The sequence below is a fragment of the Coregonus clupeaformis genome, unplaced genomic scaffold (genome assembly GCF_020615455.1).
Source record: "Coregonus clupeaformis isolate EN_2021a unplaced genomic scaffold, ASM2061545v1 scaf0820, whole genome shotgun sequence".
Taxonomy (NCBI): Eukaryota; Metazoa; Chordata; class Actinopteri; order Salmoniformes; family Salmonidae; genus Coregonus; species Coregonus clupeaformis.
The window spans coordinates 30376-49820 of record NW_025534275.1 but is presented as its reverse complement, the minus strand read 5'-3'; the positions used below and the strand labels follow the sequence as shown (position 1 = coordinate 49820).

Sequence of the window (19445 nt, the reverse complement as noted above, 5' to 3'; positions counted from 1 at the left end):
TTGCAGCAAGGGTTTGCGGTCGGAGGACTGGATGGTCATTGAGCTCAACCGGACTCCCCTATGCCCGGTGAGCTTCGGCTTTTAAAGGGCAGGTTACCACACGATGTCCATCACCTCCACAATAGAGGCAGAGGTTTGAGGTGAGCGGCGCTGGCGCTCTGCAGGAGTGAGAGAGGCTCGCCCAATCTCCATAGGCTCAGACTGATCAAGCTGACTTGGGTGAGTGGCAGTAGCTGACAGGAGCCCAGTCGGATCTCTCCGAATGCCGGTAGTTGGTGGACCTTGGCGCCCCCTCTCACGACGACGGGTCTGTATCCTTCTGTCGATCCGGACAGTCAGTGCGATGGCTTCATCAAGAGTGGAAGGCAGTTCATGGGAGACCAACTCGCCCTGATATAGTCAGCCAAGCTATGGAAGAACGCGTCCACCAACGATGGTGTGTTCCAAGAACTTCGTCTTGCCAGGGTTCGGAAGTCGATGGAATGGTCTGCGACTGTACGTCTGCCTTGTCGAATACTGAACAGTTCACGAGACGCCTCTGCGGTTGGTGAATCCAGGTCAAACACCTTCAGCATCTCCTCAGCAAACAGGTCGAAGGTTGCACATGCGGGGGGTTTGACGTTCGAACTCTGCTGTTCCCCAGAGTCGAGCTCGGCCCGTCAGGTGAGTGATGGCATACCCGACCCTAGCCCCTCCGTGGCGAAGGTCCTTGGCTGCAAGGAGAACTGAAGTCGGCAGCTAGTCAGGAATGGCCGGACCTGGGTAGAATCGCCGTTGAACCGCTCGGGGTTTCCAATCTTGGGTTCCGGGGCAGCGGCTGCAATGACCGGGGCAGGTAACTCGGAGGCAGGGCTGGTGGGCAGACTGGCTGGGGTAAGGTTGGTGAGGAGTTGGATGATCCTGGCGAGTTGTTGTTGCTGCTGCTGGGACTGCTGCTGGTGCTGCTGGAACTGCTGATGCTGTTGGTGGCCGACCTGAAGCAGAGAGGTGATGTCGCCGCTCATGCGGCCTAGCTCTCTCTCAGTGTGTTCCAGGCGTAGCATGGCGGTGGGTTGCTCAGGTTCTTCGGTTTCCATGTCGGGGGAAGTGTGCGCTGAGTCCATAATGGTCAGATCGTACTGTCACGGTTCAGACAGACGACAAGAGGACCACAATTGCGTCACACCAGAAAGTTTATTAAAACTAAAGGGGAAAGGGAAGTAGGGAGTGAGTGAAGGCTCCAGGGGTTATCCCGTCCAATGTGCTGGATCTGTGCCCCCCAGTGGCAGCGATGCGTCCGATGACGCCGGTGGTTGGTGGTCCAGAAGTCCTGGGGGGAGGAAACACAGACACAACGGGGCGGATGAAACAAGGCAGAAGTACAGTTCAAGGGAAATCCAAATACGTTGTAGCAAGGCAGAAGGCTGGTCAGAGTTACCGGGGGTCGAAGAGTAGTCAGGAGTCGTAATGGCAGAAAGCAGGTCTGGTTTTCCTGGGGCAGAAGAGTATCCAAGAATCAGGCAGGTCCGGGGTCACAAAACAAGGGTGAGCCAGAAGCGCGAGCACACAGGTTCCGGGTGTGAGCTTTGCAGACGATCTGACAAAGGAGAGCTGAAAGACAGGACTTTAAATACTGGGAGAGGTTAGTGGGTAATGCAGCGCAGCTGGCAGAGTAATTAGAGCCGAGCAGAGCAGGGACAGGTGGCGCTAGTTAGGCTGAGTAGAGAGAGAGAGATGAGCAGAGTGGAAGATAGTGGAAACACATTAAGGTGGTAACCCGGTGGAGTGAGAGGGCTCATGACACCAATGGAACGCTGTGTTTGCCTTGCAGCATTGCGTGTCAGAGGCAGTTGCAGTGCGTTCAGTGTGGTGCATACGTTGGATTTATCTAATGTATGCATCAAATTGTATGTGTAGACTGCTTGACATAAATGGTAGCAGAACCTGATTGTTGAATTTTCAGATGATGCTGCATACCATTTTGCGCAATGACACTGTAAGTGTAATCGAGGTGTAAGTGTGTGTGCGTGGGTGCGTGCGTGCGTGTTCAAAACATCTCTTATACTATAACCCGGCATATACTACTGTATGCATGTGTTGTTTCACAGTTCCCTTCGGACGAGCATTAGGTTATACTTGATTGAGCCCGCCAATTTGTGTCATCCCCAGTGCACATCAAGCAGAAAGAGGTTTGCACTGTATAGTACTGTAAATTATTAAATACAACCCTGGAAAGAGGGAGGAAAAGCAGGATAAAGAGGAAGGAAGGAAGGAAGGAAGGAAGGAAGGAAGGGAGGAAGGGAGGAAGGAAGGAAGGAAGGAAGGAAGGAAGGAAGGAAGGAAGGAAGGAAGGGAGGGAGGAAGGCAGGGAGGGAGGGAGGGAGGGAGGAAGGCAGGGAGGAAGGAAGGAAGGAAGGAAGGAAGGAAGGAAGGAAGGAAGGAAGGAAGGAAGGAAGGAAGGAAGGAAGGAAGGAAGGAAGGAAGGAAGGAAGGAAGGAAGGAAGGAAGGAAGGAAGGAAGGAAGGAAGGAAGGAAGGATAAAGAAGAGGAAGGAAGAGGTGAGGGATGGGCACAGGGGGGCTTTTAGGATACTTGTGAGAGTATTGAAAAGAGAGAGAAATAGAGAGAGACATAGCAACCCACTGGGCACACACCGGTTGAATCAAAGTTGTTTACACGCCATTTCAATTAAATGATGTTGAACCAACAAGGAATAGACGTTGAATTGACGTCTGTGCCCAGTGGGAATGGAATAGGCAAAAAAAGAGGGGCCCAGAAAAGCGCTCTATTTTCATCTTCAAAAAACTAATTCAACAGACGAAATGTCTCCGTCTCCCTCCCCCCTCTGTCCATCCCCATGGGCGTTAGCACAACAGATAACAGCAGACTTATAACCAAACCACACAACCTCACAACACAATCCAAACCTTTCATTAGGTTTGCTCACTGCTCCAGGGAGGCTTGATAGACACATGCTCCTGACGGCCAATTTCCAGATCACCAGCTTCGAAAAGACCACAGTGTCCCAGAGAGTAGTGCTGTTGTCGTAAATCATAAAAGGTACAAACACACACACACAGCTGTTCTTGTCTATTAATTATTGTCTATTAATGTTTTGTATGTTGTCATGTTTCATGATTTGTGTGGACCCCAGGAAGAGAAGCTGCTACTTTTGCAACAGCTAATGGGGATCCTAATAAAATACCAAATACACACACACACACACACACACACCGGCAAGCCTACTTGAAGAGGTGTTAACGACTTTCACTTTTTTCTTGCCCTAGTTGACTGGAGGTGATGTTGAGACTGATTTACGGCCGATGTTAAGTGGGTTATGATGAGAACTAAGGAGAACGTTGCTTAGCCAGGCCTCGCTCTCTAATCCACTTCTTCCCAACGCATTATTCATTTATGCAGCTCGGACACACACACACACAGCGAAGCCACCAACACAAACACACAGCGGAGCCACCAACACAAACACATACACAAGGAAGCCGCCAACACACATACACACAGCGAATGGCACCCCCAGGTCATGCTCCTCCGCGGCCACCCTCACCTGTGTCACCTGAGTTTACCCACCATCCTCCTTGGTCCTGAGAACGTGCCCTATCCCCCCGTCACTGCTCGACTCCTAGTGTTGTCAGCCCCCGCGGCAACGGACGTCAACAGGAGCATGCGTCTTTTTTGGCCAAGGCTCACTTGAAAGAGTTGACAAAGATGTCGAACGCAATGTCACTTCCTGATTATCGTTTTGATGCATTGAGGTGTTGTTTTAAACATGGTCTTATACTGAGGGAATGGTACCAATACCCTTGTTAGGCAAGTTGTGCTTTATGTAGTGTAGTGAGGCAAACTCTTTGGTAACAGACCGGTTCTTGGCTGATGGTGTAGAAACTCCAACTGACAGACATCATGAAAAGTTTGAGCATATCAACCAAGGTTATCCATATCCAACAGACAGTTATGCAACTAAAGAAGACAGGCACTGTGTCTACAGAGAGAATGAGAAAGCAGATTACTGGTATTCACCTTGCAAGATTGAGTGATGCCTCATGTACACAATACAGTCTATGCGACCACCATGTCTACAATTTCTCCGTAGAAATGTGAACAGGGGTTTCAAGGACATACAGTGGGGAAAAAAATATTTAGTCAGCCACCAATTGTGCAAGTTCTCCCACTTAAAAAGATGAGAGAGGCCTGTAATTTTCATCATAGGTACACGTCAACTATGACAGACAAAATGAGAAAAAAAAATCCAGAAAATCACATTGTAGGATTTTTAATGAATTTATTTGCAAATTTGGTGGAAAATAAGTATTTGGTCAATAACAAAAGTTTCTCAATACTTTGTTATATACCCTTTGTTGGCAATGACACAGGTCAAACGTTTTCTGTAAGTCTTCACAAGGTTTTTACACACTGTTGCTGGTATTTTGGCCCATTCCTCCATGCAGATCTCCTCTAGAGCAGTGATGTTTTGGGGCTGTCGCTGGGCAACACGGACTTTCAACTCCCTCCAAAGATTTTCTATGGGGTTGAGATCTGGAGACTGGCTAGACCACTCCAGGACCTTGAAATGCTTCTTACGAAGCCACTCCTTCGTTGCCCGGGCGGTGTGTTTGGGATCATTGTCATGCTGAAAGACCCAGCCACGTTTCATCTTCAATGCCCTTGCTGATGGAAGGAGGTTTTCACTCAAAATCTCACGATACATGGCCCCATTCATTCTTTCCTTTACACGGATCAGTCGTCCTGGTCCCTTTGCAGAAAAACAGCCCCAAAGCATGATGTTTCCACCCCCATGCTTCACAGTAGGTATGGTGTTCTTTGGATGCAACTCAGCATTCTTTGTCCTCCAAACACAACGAGTTGAGTTTTTACCAAAAAGTTATATTTAGGTTTCATCTGACCATATGACATTCTCCCAATCCTCTTCTGGATCATCCAAATGCACTCTAGCAAACTTCAGACGGGCCTGGACATGTACTGGCTTAAGCAGGGGGACACGTCTTGCACTGCAGGATTTGAGTCCCTGGCGGCGTAGTGTGTTACTGATGGTAGGCTTTGTTACTTTGGTCCCAGCTCTCTGCAGGTCATTCACTAGGTCCCCCGTGTGGTTCTGGGATTTTTGCTCACCGTTCTTGTGATCATTTTGACCCCATGGGGTGAGATCTTGCGTGGAGCCCCAGATCGAGGGAGATTATCAGTGGTCTTGTATGTCTTCCATTTCCTAATAATTGCTCCCACAGTTGATTTCTTCAAACCAAGCTGCTTACCTATTGCAGATTCAGTCTTCCCAGCCTGGTGCAGGTTTACAATTTTGTTTCTGGTGTCCTTTGACAGCTCTTTGGTCTTGGCCATAGTGGAGTTTGGAGTGTGACTGTTTGAGGTTGTGGACAGGTGTCTTTTATACTGATAACAAGTTCAAACAGGTGCCATTAATACAGGTAACGAGTGGGGGGACAGAGGAGCCTCTTAAAGAAGAAGTTACAGGTCTGTGAGAGCCAGAAATCTTGCTTGTTTGTAGGTGACCAAATACTTATTTTCCACCATAATTTGCAAATAAATTCATTAAAAATCCTACAATGTGATTTTCTGGATTTTTTTTCTCAATTTGTCTGTCATAGTTGACGTGTACCTATGATGAAAATTACAGGCCTCTCTCATCTTTTTAAGTGGGAGAACTTGCACAATTGGTGGCTGACTAAATACTTTTTTCCCCCCACTGTAGTTAATGATAGCTTATCCGCTGCAGCCGGAGGAGAAAGCGGGCAAGCACAGTGTTTGAGTAACAGTATGTCAAATGTAGCAGTGTTCACAGTGGTGGCGGATTTTTCAAATACTTAATAACATATCAGCCAGCCGCTGTTCAATTTCACATACAGTAGCAGTGGACACCTGGCGTGTGGCACTCTACCCACATTCAAATCACCTACTGTATAGCTGCACTGCTCTAACAGAAAAAGCCTACGGGGCCAAGTCAAAATGGGGTTCCAGCAGGTCTCAAAGAAGCCTCAGTCGTACTTTCCGAGGTGAAAACCCTGGAAACTACTGATACTGCCAGCCCACTGGATGGGGAGAAGGACACAGACATCTCATCCCACTTCACGGATGCCCACCTTTCGCCATTTCAAAGGGCGGAACTGTTGCTGCTGTGTTTGAGTGCTTTTGGGATTTGTATTAGATGCTACAGCCAATATCGAACATCAATAAATGTTTCTTGGTTTTTTTTGCACCATTTGTTGTCCAAGCAGTGAGTCTACACAGCATGGGCCTTTAACGGGTATTAAGCGCTATGGTAGGGCAGTATCCAGATTTTCATACTGTCATACCGTTCCTGTACCATCCCGGGGTAAAACTTTATTTGGGGTGGGGGGGGGATGCACATAGCTAATTTAGGCAGCAGGGATCTTGATCCAGGAGGGGATTGATTGTCTCTGCTGTAACCAAGAAGCTTGATCTTGCAAGCTAGCCACTTATCTAGCAAGTTAGCAAACGAAATGCATAGCTGGAGCCCTGTGCTGGAGATGACTTATTTGGCACATCCCTTTTTTTGATGGTATTTCAAACTACCCCGGTATACGGTATATACCGCCCAAGCCTATTGAGCGTGTCTCTCAAAAACAGGTGGTGTTGACGTCTTTATAGAACAGCGTGACTCACTTTGATACTGTTTTGACTACGCAACAGAAGTTGACTGCTGCAACAGGATTTAACAAATCATCCCGCTGCCAAAATGTACTCATTCTAATCCTTGTGAGGTAAATACAATACAATACACTACATTCTGGTAATACTGTGTTTGCCACGTTGCATTCAGCAAAAGGAACATTGGACTTCACAAGACAGATTCAAAATGGGACTCTTCTTCTGTCTGGTGCACTCCAATGACCATTTTTGGGCAGCAGATTGTCAGAGAGGTGGACAAACACCCCATGTATTTTCCTGTCACTCAAACATGCTAGGCTGTCCATTGACCATCCAGATGATTACTAAACACCAGACCTGGGTCAAATATGAATGAATTCATGAATTTGTATGTCTGATGTTATGACTATATCATGTCTCTCTTTTTGTTGTGGAATCTCTTTGAACGCAGTGCAATATCTGTACATAATATACATTTCTGTGAAAACACACAATAAAGTACAATCTAATCTAATCTAAATATTTTAAATACTTTCTTATACTTTAGAATTGCTGTTTGAATGTGGGTGTGTCTAGTACAATGGAATAGTCCCAAAAGTACAAACCTCAATCTGGTTTGATCCAAAGTTTAATTGGGATTTTAAATGGTTTCCCTCTAGATGAAAATAAAACAGGATGCTGGGGGAATCTCTGCAATTAGAAAATATCAATTTCCCTCCAAAAATAGGATTTGTCTTTTGTTTTTCACAGAAGCGTTCTAATTTGACGCCACTGTGGTGTGTACCAATTTCCATTAAAGAGGTTTTGCAACAAAGCCAGTGGGATATTTAGGGATGGTAAACACTTGTCGTAAATGGAGACATACACAAAGCACTTAATGCCATATTATATGCTTAGAAATAATGTATTACGCTTGGAACAACAATAACAGACTCTGGAGGGGCAGTGGGGTTTGGGTTCTATGATGATCCAAAATAACATTCATGAAATGAAAACAAACTTTGGGGATATCCGGTAGCGAATCTAATCATGCTTTGAGCTAAGGAACTTCAATGGGAATTGAAGTTTGAATCTGAAGTTTACCACAACATCATTGAAACTTGTAATGTGTATACATGAAAAGACATACATTTGATAGTATACAAATGGCTTGTAGACCTTATATAGCGTTTACACCAGAGTCTATAATAAGACTCTGTAGTACAGACATACAGTGCATTTGGAAAGTATTCAGACCCTTTGACTTTTTCCACATTTTGTTACGTTACAGCCTTATTCTAAAATTGATCAAATTGTTTTTTCCTCTCATCAATCTACACACAATACCCCATAATGACTAAGCAAAAACAGGATTTTAGAAATGTTAGCAAATTAAAAAATACAAACAAAATTAAATATCACATTTATATTTACATAAGTATTCAGACCCTTTACTCAGTACATTGTTGAAGCACATTTGGCAGCGATTACAGCCTTGAGTCTTCTTGGGTATGACGCTACAAGCTTGGCACACCTGTATTTGGGGAGTTTCTCCCATCCTTCTCTGCAGATCCTCTAAAGCTCTGTCAGGTTGGATGGGGACCTGCACATCTATTTTCAGGTCTCTCCAGAGATGTTCAATTGGGTTCAAGTCCGGGCTCTGGCTGGGCCACTCAAGGACATTCAGAGACTTGTAGAAACATCTCAAGGATGATCAATAGAAACAGGATGCACCTGAGCTCAATTTCGATATTTTAACAGCAAAGTGTCTGAATACTTATGTAAATAAGGTATTTCTGTTTTTTATTTGTAATCCATTTGAAAAAAATCCAATAACCTATTTTCGCTTTGTCATTATGGGGTATTGTGTGTAGATTGATGATAAAAAAATGTTTTCATCAATTTTAGAATAAGGCTGTAACGTAACAAAATGTGGAAAAAGTCAAGGGGTCTGAATCCTTTCCGAATGCACTGTACATGTATGTCATGTCTTCAAGTTCTCTGCTGCCAAGATTTATTGTCTAACACAACTTGAAAGATGACTTGAATTGAATGACCTGCCCTCAATCATACACGAAACGACAAGTAAACACTGTTGTTGTGCCTGGTGCACTACACACACACACACACACACACACACACACACAAGCGTGTGCGTGCATATAGCTTGTATACACAACTCTAGCGCTTAAAACTTTGGCACACAAACAACATTCTGCTTCTGAAAGGATGGAAAACAATGCAACATCGCTGGGTTGAGAGAGAGTGCTTCAGATTAGAGTTCAATGTGCACTCACACACACTCACTCTCGTGAGCCTCACTCCACGATTACACAAATCTGTTTTATGGCCATTTTGACCCATTTGACACCAGGCCAGCCCACCGGGTCCCCACCTAACCGGGAGTGTCTGTCACAAAGCAACGCAATGGGACTTTGCACTTTGTCTGAAATATTTAAATATCCGCTGTGGAGAAAATAGGCATGGGCAGTGTCCCAAATGGCTCCCTATTCACTGCACTACTTTTGACCAGAGCCCTATGGGGTGCCATTTGGGACACATATACAGTACCAGTCAAAGGTTTGGACACACCTACTCATTCAAGGGTTTTTATTTATTTGGACAATGTTCTACATTGTAAAATAACAGTGAAGACATCAAAAGTGTGAAATAACAGATATGGAATCATGTAGTAACCAAAAAATTGTTAAACAAATCAAAATATATTTTTGATTTTTGATTTTTCAAAGTAGCCACCCTTTGCCTTGATGACAGCTTTGCACACTCTTGGCATTCTCTCAACCAGCTTCACCTGGAATGCTTTTCCAACAGTCTTGAAGGAATTCCCACATATGCTGAGCACTTGTTGGCTGCCGTTCCTTCACTCTGCGGTCTAACTCATCCCAAACTATCTCAACTGGGTTGAGGTCGGGGGATTGTGGAGGCCAGGTCATCTGATGCAGCACTCCATCACTCTCTTTCTTGGTCAAATAGCCCTTACACAGCCTGGAGGTGTGTTTTGGGTCATTGTCCTGTTGAAAAACAAATGATAGTCCCACTAAGCGCAAACCAGATGGGATAGCGTATCACTGCAGAATGTTGTGGTAGCCATGCTGGTTAAGTGTGCCTTGAATTCTAAATAAGTCACTGACAATGTCGCCAGCAAAGCACCCCCCACCATCACACCTCCTCCTCCATGCTTCACGGTGGGAACCACACATGCAGAGATCATCCGTTCACCTACATTTACATTTTTACATTTTAGTCATTTAGCAGACGCTCTTATCCAGAGTGACTTACAGTTAGTGAGTGCATGCATTTTCATACTGGCCCCCTATGGGAAACGAACCCACAACCCTGGCGTTGCAAGCACCAAGCTCTACCAACTGAGCTACAGGGGACGTACTCTGCTTCTCACAAAGACATGGCAGTTGGAACCAAAAATCTCAAATTTGGACTCATAAGACCAAAGGATAGATTTCCACCGGTCTAATGTCCATTGCTCGTGTTTCTTGGCCCAAGCAAGTCTCTTTTTCTTATTGGTGTCCGTTAGTAGTGGTTTCTTTGCAGCAATTCGACCATGAAGGCCTGATTCACGCAGTCTCCTCTGAACAGTTGATGTTAAGATGTGTCTGTTACTTGAACTCTGTGAAGCATTTATTTGGGCTGCAATTTCTGAGGCTGGTAACTCTAATGAACTTATCCTCTGCGGCAATGGTAACTTTGGGTCTTCCTTTCCTGTGGCGGTACTCATGAGAGCCAGTTTCATCATAGCACTTGATGGTTTTTGCGACTGCACTTGAGAAACGTTCAAATTTCTTGAAATGTTGCGTATTGACTGACCTTCATGTCTTAAAGTAATGATGGACTGTTGTTTCTCTTTGCTTATTTAGAGCAGTTCTTGCCATAATATGGACTTGGTATTTTACCAAATAGGGCAATTTTCTGTATACCACCCCTACCTTGTCACTACACAATAGATTGGCTCAAACACATTAAGAAGGAAAGAAATTCCACAAATTAACTTTTAACAAGGCACACCTGTTAATTGAAATGCATTCCAGGTGACTACCTCATGAAGCTGGTTGAGAGAATACCAAGAGTGTGCAAAGCTGTCATCAAGGCAAAGGGTGGCTACTTGAAGAATCTCAAATATAAAATATATTTTGATTTGTTTAACACTTTTTTGGTTACTATATGATTCCATATATGTTATTTCATAGTTTTGATGTCTTCACTATTATTCTGCAATGTAGAAAATTGTAAAAATAAAGAAAAACCCTGGAATGAGTAGGTGTGTCCAAACTTTTGACTGGTACTGTACATGGAAACTCGCATGGAATTCAAACCCATTCTGTTATTTTAATTTATTCCCATGCCTGTGTTTTCCCATACCACAAAATCCCATTTTGGTCAACATCAACAAACAAACTTTAGCTGTCTGCGGTTTATCCATAGCTCTCAGACTGCTCGAGGAGCCAAGTCACATTCCGTGTTTACATTGACAAATCTAACTGGCACACACATTCCGTTCCATCCCGTAAATAACAACCACGCCAAACATTATGTAGCCTGTGCAACAACTCCATGCGAATAGCCCTAGAAAGTACAAAGGAAACGTTTCTGTGTCAATCAATATGGTCGCCATGAGGCATGCGATTTGCCAATGCATTATTATTTTTTGCTTGAATAGAAGGGAAAATTGTGAGGGCTTTGAGTTGGACATGCACCATCTTTGGGAACTGGGCTTTGAAATTGCAAACGCTCCTGAAAGGCACGAACCTAAGGAAACAGGGAAACCAGGTGACTGGCCTGCTTAAGGGATGTTAGTATTCGCCAAACACTGTTGTAGAAAAAGTGTTAGAGAGATACATAATTTTTTTCAAATGGCTCAATTGAAGCCTGTGACATAGGTCCATTATTGATGATGTCATACAGAGAAAAGTATTGTTGTGTAGAAAGCTGACAAAAGACTGAATGGATATTCATGTCATTGTAAATGGTTTAATTCAAAGCAGATATTCTAACTAAGGTTGGGTGGTATTTCATACCTTCATACCGTTCCTGTACCATACTGGGGTGTACGGTATTACCGGAAGTGTAGGCAAGGGGCGCTATTTCTTTCCAATAATTAAAATAAAATAAATAAAAAAGAATTTAGGCAGCAGGGATCTTGATCCAGGAAGGGATAAATTGTTTCTGCTGTAACCAAGAAGCTTGATCTTGCAAGTTAGCCACTTAGCTAGAAAGTTAGCAAACCAAATGCCTTGCTGGAGCCCTCAGCTGGAGATAATTTATTGGGCACGTCTTAGATTAATTTATAGTTAGTTTTAAGCAGTGGCGTAGCAAGGATTTGCAAAGATTTGCAACTATAATGACAACGCAAGGAGATAACTGACAAATCAAACAATAACTTTAGGGTGAGTATGTACAAGGAAAAATAGGACACCAGCTACTCTGAACCACCAATAATGGCTTCATCTCAATAGTCTAAAGTCGTTTCCTCGACTTGTCTCCCTTTCCTTCATCTGCACTGATGTGAAAGGACTGGACTCGACAGGTGAAGCAATTTAATAATTTGGGACTACCATTAGGCCTTTCAGATCAGTGCAAATGAAGGACATGAGACAAGGGAGTGTGCGCCACTTTAGACTGTTGAGATGCAGCCATTATTGACGCAGAAGAAGGAGAGGGAGCCACATGAGACTATTAAGATGCACCCAGAGAGACTGCACTTGCTAAATCAATTGAACTGCTTCCGCCCCTACTTTGTGCACTCACATTTAAATGAATCGGCCCTCCCCTCCTCAAAGATGTGCTCCCTAAATAAGTATCTGTGTTTGTCACAGACTGGGCACCATAAAATGTGATCAAACCTGTAACATCACATACCAAATAAAAAATGTGCTTTTTTCTGCACCTGACGGAATATTCGATTCTATTTACTGTATGTAACGTTCTATCTGTATAAACTATTAAAAGACTCAAATCCAGGAAATGGCGATTGTGCAATTCCATGTACTTTTATATCAAATGAAAGTGATTATAATGATAAATCAGGATGGAGAAGGGGGTGGGAGGAGGAATTACAGGAAGTCTTATTAATAATCATATTCATCACATTGGGGGAGGGCCTTAATATGACTGGCACAAATCAATTTTTCTTAAATCACTAAAAAGATGCTTTGCGTTTGACATTGGTATGCACATTAGGTCTATGCTGTGTCAAACAAACACAACTAATATTTATTTTTATTTTATTTCACCTTTATTTAACCAGGTAAGCCAGTTGAGAACAAGTTCTCATTTACAACTGCGACCTGGCCAAGATAAAGCAAAGCAGTGCGATAAAAACAACAACACAGAGTTACATATGGGGTAAAAAAACATAAAGTCAAAAAATACAACAGAAAATATATATACAGTGTGTGCAAATGTAGCAAGTTATGGAGGTAAGGCAATAAATAGGCTATAGTGCAAAATAATTACAATTAGTATTAACACTGGAATGCTAGATGTGCAAGAGATTATGTGCAAATAGAGATACTGGGGTGCAAAAGAGCAAAATAAATAACAATATTGGGATGAGGTAGTTGGGTGGGCTAATTTCAGATGGGCTGTGTACAGGTGCAGTGATCGGTAAAGTGCTCTGACAACTGATGCTTAATGTTAGTGAGGGAGATAAGAGTCTCCAGCTTCAGAGATTTTTGCAATTCGTTCCAGTCATTGGCAGCAGAGAACTGGAAGGAATGGTGGCCAAAGGAGGTGTTGGCTTTGGGGATGACCAGTGAGATATACCTGCTGGAGCGCAGACTACGGGTGAGTGCTGCTATGGTGACCAATGAGCTAAGATAAGGCGGGGATTTGCTTAGCAGTGATTTATAGATGGCCTAGAGCCAGTGGGTTTGACGACGAACATGTAGTGAGGACCAGCCAACAAGAGCGTACAGGTCACAGTGGTGGGTAGTGTATGGGGCTTTGGAGACAAAACGGATGGCACTGTGATAGACTACATCCAATTTGCTGAGTAGAGTGTTGGAGGCTATTTTGTAAATGACATTGCCGAAGTCAAGGATCGGTAGGATAGTCAGTTTTACGAGGGCATGTTTGGCAGCATGAGTGAAGGAGGCTTTGTTGCGAAATAGGAAGCCGAATCTAGATTTAACTTTGGATTGGAGATTCTTAATGTGAGTCTGGAAGGAGAATTTACAGTCTAACCAGACACCTGGGTTATCAAAGAAAATAAAACTAATTTGGGGGCTAAGAAATAGTCATTTAGCTAGATACACATTCCAGTAAACTATAAGCCCTTAAATCTGTCTACCATGTGGATTCATCTAGAATTCCAATCTGTCATTGAATGGCCAGAGCGGCACCGGAGCGCAAAGCATGTCCATTTGGTATTTGGAGAACACACCGGTCTGTAATAATGTAGGACTAAATATCTATTTTCTCAACAGCTTAACTTCTATCTGGCGCACATTTTATCTGTAGCCTATCAAATCACAATGTTATTACTGAAGAGATTTTCTTTTTATGATATGTATTTTCTCACACAAGAATGTCAGGTTCTTATCAGAGGGTTACAGCAGTACTGTACTTTGGAATATAATCATTAAGACACATGAAATATCCAAACATATGTTAAACAATCACACCACAGTACAATACTATAATGCATTTAAAATATCCATACTGTATACAACATTATCCTACATTATAATATCAAACACATTCCGTATCCCATCTGGTGATAATAGGCTGGTCTAGACAGAGCAGCCCCACTCCGATCCCAATTCATAAAACCCAAGTGCGCACGTGACGCATGTTCCGTCACCAAATCCAATTTTTCCATTGAAAAATAAAACGGATAGTTGAAGATGTTCTCATTCAGACTTCCCAGTTTAGTTACATGATTGATAGGATGTGAAACACAATCCCCAACTAAGCATGCGGAGCCTGTGTCGCACGTTTGCTAAAATACACTGCTGTCCATCCTATAGTTTCTCTAGAGTGGCTCCGGGCGGCGCGTGTCAATCAATCTCTGCGAGTCTATTTTTCATTCTTGGAAGAGCCTCATTCGTTGACCCTCTCTATCTATTCTTTCTTCTTTGCTCGCTCGGATATTAAACAGATAATTATTTTGTTAGACATGGTTATTCGGTCTGGTCAGAGCAGCTTACGCATCCACAGACGGTTATGATTCGAGGGCGAGAATCTAACTTCCATGACATGCCTATTTAGCCAACACGCAGGCATCCTTGACTAGCCTATACAAAACGTACCTGTATACAACATACATTGTCTGGCGTATAAAATCATAGGGTATAAGATCAGGCTACCAACATTGGCACGGCATCCTCTATAACGCGCGGGTAGCTACCTCCAAATGCCACCGGTCCATTACTTTCACCGTAGCTTTAAGCCAAAGCTAAATTAATTGGGATAGACCAGTGCATTTTATTGATTTTCATCGATGTAGGTATTACGCCTATCACAAATTCTGAATCACAAATTAGTCTACTTTTCTTGTTCATTTCGACATTTGCGCGCGAACAGCGTACACAGCTTTACCCAAACGCAGAACTGCCTGTCCTTTATTGTTGTCATATTTCATACTCAAATGTATCAAAACAACACTTTGAAACTTGTTTATAAACACAATACAATACTTTGGCTACTCCGACCTCGTACACAATAGTATACATTACTCACCTGCATTCCTTAGCTTCTTATTCCGGTAGACAGAGAATATCACCAAAAGGTTGCCCAAAATATCAACCACGATAGTGAATATCAGGAAGCACCCCAAAGTTGTAGTAACCCACGGAGGGCGATTCAACACTTCCTCATACGGGTCCAGCGACGACCTGTTCAGATAAGACCCATTTATAATCATTGTATATTTTGTAACTTTCCAAATTAGCGAAATAAACGTGCCGCCCGTCCCATAACATGTAGTCTACATTTTGGATACAGGGATGCGGTGGTATTCTCCCGTGGCTTTCTTCCTCTCCATATTGCCCCTTACAGCTCCCGTAGAGAACGTTCTGTTTTTCCTTCTAGTCACAATGCTCGTGTGTCAGAGTCTACACTTATTTGGCAATATGTGTACCCCATCACATTGTTGGTATGTGACATTCAGAGGCAACTTCAGACCTTCCCATGTTAACATGATGTGATTACAGTGAGCCCGTAGTGGTTGGATGACGGATAGGTGGTAGCCTAATGCTGCCTCTCAGCGGCCGAAAGCGTGAAAAACAGTGGACTGCACGCGGGGGCACTCGTTTACAGTATTTTGAAGCCTGGCTGCGAGCTCTCATTGCAGTTATTGCTTTGCTTCCAGCGACTATTCGTTCCTTTATTCATGCGTTAATTGATCATTCTTTTGAGGAATCATTCATATTTGATCCATTCCCACATCGATTCATTCACACTTAAAGAAACCGATAACAGCGGTCCTTGACTAGCCTATGTTATTATTAAGGTAATCATGATGATAATGCTTAATATCAATTCTTGGAATTATTGCAATTACTATGATAGAGAAAATACTATTAATGACAATAACATATTTACTAATATTATGGAGAGACAGGATTAGAATTAGACAGATGCAGGGATATCATGTGTGCTTTGGGGCGGCAGCTATCCCCCTTTCCCTTTACATTGTAAATCCAGATAATATGTTATGATCACAATACAGTGCATTCGGAAAGTATTCATACCCCTTGACTATTTCCACGTTGTGTTACGTTATAGCCTTAATCTAAAATCAATTTTTTTTAAATCCCTTATCAATCTACAAACAGTCCCCCATAATGACAAAGCAGCGTCACTGCTCAGATATTTTCAGGTCTCTCCAGAGATGTTTGATCGGGTACAAGTCTGGGCTCTGGCTGGGCCACTCAAGGACATTCAGAGACTTGTCCCGAAGCCACTCCTGCATTGTCTTCGCTGTGTGCTTAGGGTTGTTGTCCTATTGGAAGGTGAACCTTCGCCCCAGTCTAAGGTACTGAGCGCTCTGGAGCAGGTTTTCATCTAGGATCTCTCTGTACTTTGCTCCATTCATCTTTCCCTCGATCCTGACTAGTCTCCCAGTCCCTGCCGCTGAAAAACATCCCCACAGCATGATGCTGCCACCACAATGCTTCACCGTGGGGATGGTGCCAGGTTTCCTCCAGACATCACATGACGCTTGGCATTCAGGCCAAAGAGTTCCATCTTGGTTTCATCAGACCAGAAAATCTTGTTTCTCATGGTCTGAGAGTCCTTTAGGTGCCTTTTGGCAAACTCCAAGCAGGCTGTCATGTGCCTTTTACTGAGGAGTGGCTTCCTTCTGGCCACTCTACCATAAAGGCTTGATTGGTGGAGTGCTGCAGCGTTGGTTGTCTTTCTGAAAGGTTCTCCCATTTCCACAGAGGAACTCTAGAGCTCTGTCAGAGTGACCATCAGGTTCTTGGTCACCTTCCTGACCAAGGCCCTTCTCCCCCAATTGCTCAGTTTGGCCGGGCGGCCAGCTCTAGGAAGAGTCTTGGTGGTTCCAAACTTCTTCAATTTCAAATCAAATCAAATCAAATTTTATTGGTCACATGCGCCGAATACAACAGGTGCAGATATTATAGTGAAATGCTTACTTACAGCCCTTAACCAACAGTGCATTTATTTTTAACAAAAAAATAAAATAAAACAACAACAAAAAGAGTGTTGAGAAAAAAAGAGCAGAAGTAAAATAAAATAACAGTAGGGAGGCTATATATACAGGGGGGTACCGGTGCAGAGTCAATGTGCGGGGGCACCGGCTAGTTGAGATAGTTGAAGTTGAAGTCATTTAAGAATGATGGAGGCCACTGTGTTCTTGGGGACCTTCAATGCTGCAGAAATGTTTTGGTACCCTTCCCCAGATCAGTGCCTCGACACAATCCTGTCTCGGAGCTCTACGGACAATTCCTTCGACCTCATGGCTTGGTTTTTGCTCTGACATGCACTGGCAACTGTGGGACCTTATATAGACAGCTGTGTGCCTTTCTAAATCATGTCCAAACAATTGAATTTACCAAAGGTGGACTCCAATCAAGTTGTAGAAACATCTCAAGGATGATCAATGGAAACAGGATGCACCTGAGCTCAATTTCGATTCTCATAGCAAAAGGTCTGAATACTTATGTAAATAAGGTATTTCTGTTTTTCATTTTTTATAAATTTTGCAAACATTCTAATCCATTTTAGAATAAGGCTGTAACGTAACAAAATGTGGAAAAAGTCAAGGGGTCTGAATACTTTCCATTGATCATCCTTGAGATGTTTCTACAGGTCAGGGTGAGAGAATATGATGGATGTGCATGCATCTCTCTCTTTCGCTCTCGTCTGTGTCCCAACAGCAAGTGTTGTAAAGCAGAATTCACATGATTAGTATATACAGAATAACAAGATAAACGACAAACTCTAAAATAGAAACATTAATTGCGTCTCAAATGGCACCCTATGCACTTGTTTTGATCAGGTTGAGGAGACTGCTTGCAAAGGAAACTGCGCCCCTGCGACCTATAAGTACAATTATAATCACTTCCTTCTGCACAAATGCCCACACACAGGCACGTAAAAAGCGCACGCACACACAGACACACACAAATGTCAGCGTGTGGCAGGATCTTTACACTTCCACCTACCCTTACACACACACACACACTCTGTTCAGGGGTTGTCACCCAAACCTCCTCTGCCATGTGAATGCAACTTTAATGTGGAGACATCCCACTAATAGGTCTGCTGTGATGAAGGCAGCTCATTAAAAAGGTCTGTGTGGGCTATGTTCTCTCTCTCTCTCTAATTCTCTCTTTCATTCACTCTCTTTCCCTCTCTTTCCCTCTTCAGCTCTCCCTCTTCCCATGATCCTTCTGTGTGTGTGTGTGTGTGTGTGTGTGTGTGTGTGTGTGTGTGTGTGTGTGTGTGTGTGTGTGTGTGTGTGTGTGTGTGTGTGTGTGTGTGTCAGTGAGTGAGTGAGTCCAGATGCTGTGAGCCAGACCACTTACTCAAAATAGTCTGTTTTACAGTAGAAGGTAGGTCCATCTGCTCAAATCCCCTTTCAAATCAACCCTGTTATCAGCAGTTTACATGTTGGATTAATGTTGTTAAGGGCTAATTCCAAACCCTAGGGTCTAGGCTGGGTTATTGTTAGCACATTATCCTTTAATACAGGTAAGTTAGGCTCATAATTATCAGACTGATTACCGCTGCGCTATCAAATCTTAAGGTTAGGCATTAAATCTGAATGGTTAAGGTAAGGGTTAAGGTTTGGGATAGGCTTGAACAAACATTTCAAAAACAACTTTATTTTGCTGGATTTGAACTTGTCCCCTTTGGAATCAGAGGCAGATGCTTAGCATAATGCCCTAGTAAAACTGAAACCTACTTGAAGGTAACAGTGCTCACTGTTGCCCCTAGTGGCCGGTTTCCACATCATCTCCCAAGATCCTTGGACATGGATGGATGTTGAATACTGATTGTATCACGGGTGACCTGGCAGCAAAAACATGTTAGCTAACGTAGCTATTTACTTACAACCTTGGCTTGAGCAAAGATGTGCCGACTGAACTGAAGCAATACAGTGCCTGTCAACAGTGGTGCTTCACGTTCGTCATCAACTAAACCACCCCCATAGTTCACCAGAGGACGCTGATTGGTCCGACAAAACGGTGAGGGCACCAAGCTCACGTCTTCTGCTCCTAGCCAGATGTAATCCGTGTAGTGAAACTGAATGTAAGCTCGTAGGACTTCTGGATGGTTGTTACAGGTTAGTCTCATTAAGATCAAATCTATTTAGCAAA

At 43.4% G+C, this 19445-nt stretch overlaps 1 protein-coding gene across 1 annotated transcript in view; it reads right to left on the bottom strand.

Annotated features, from left to right (window-relative positions):
* The window catches only part of LOC123485725 (melatonin receptor type 1A-A-like), a 52062-nt gene extending 36287 nt beyond the window's left edge, over positions 1-15775 (bottom strand). Inside the window, exon 1 of the mRNA XM_045216840.1 lies at positions 15334-15775. Within this exon, the coding sequence (XP_045072775.1) occupies positions 15334-15517 (184 nt within the window). The 5' untranslated portion in view covers positions 15518-15775. The remainder of the gene's footprint in view (positions 1-15333) is intronic.
* Positions 15776-19445: the final 3670 nt, after the last annotated feature.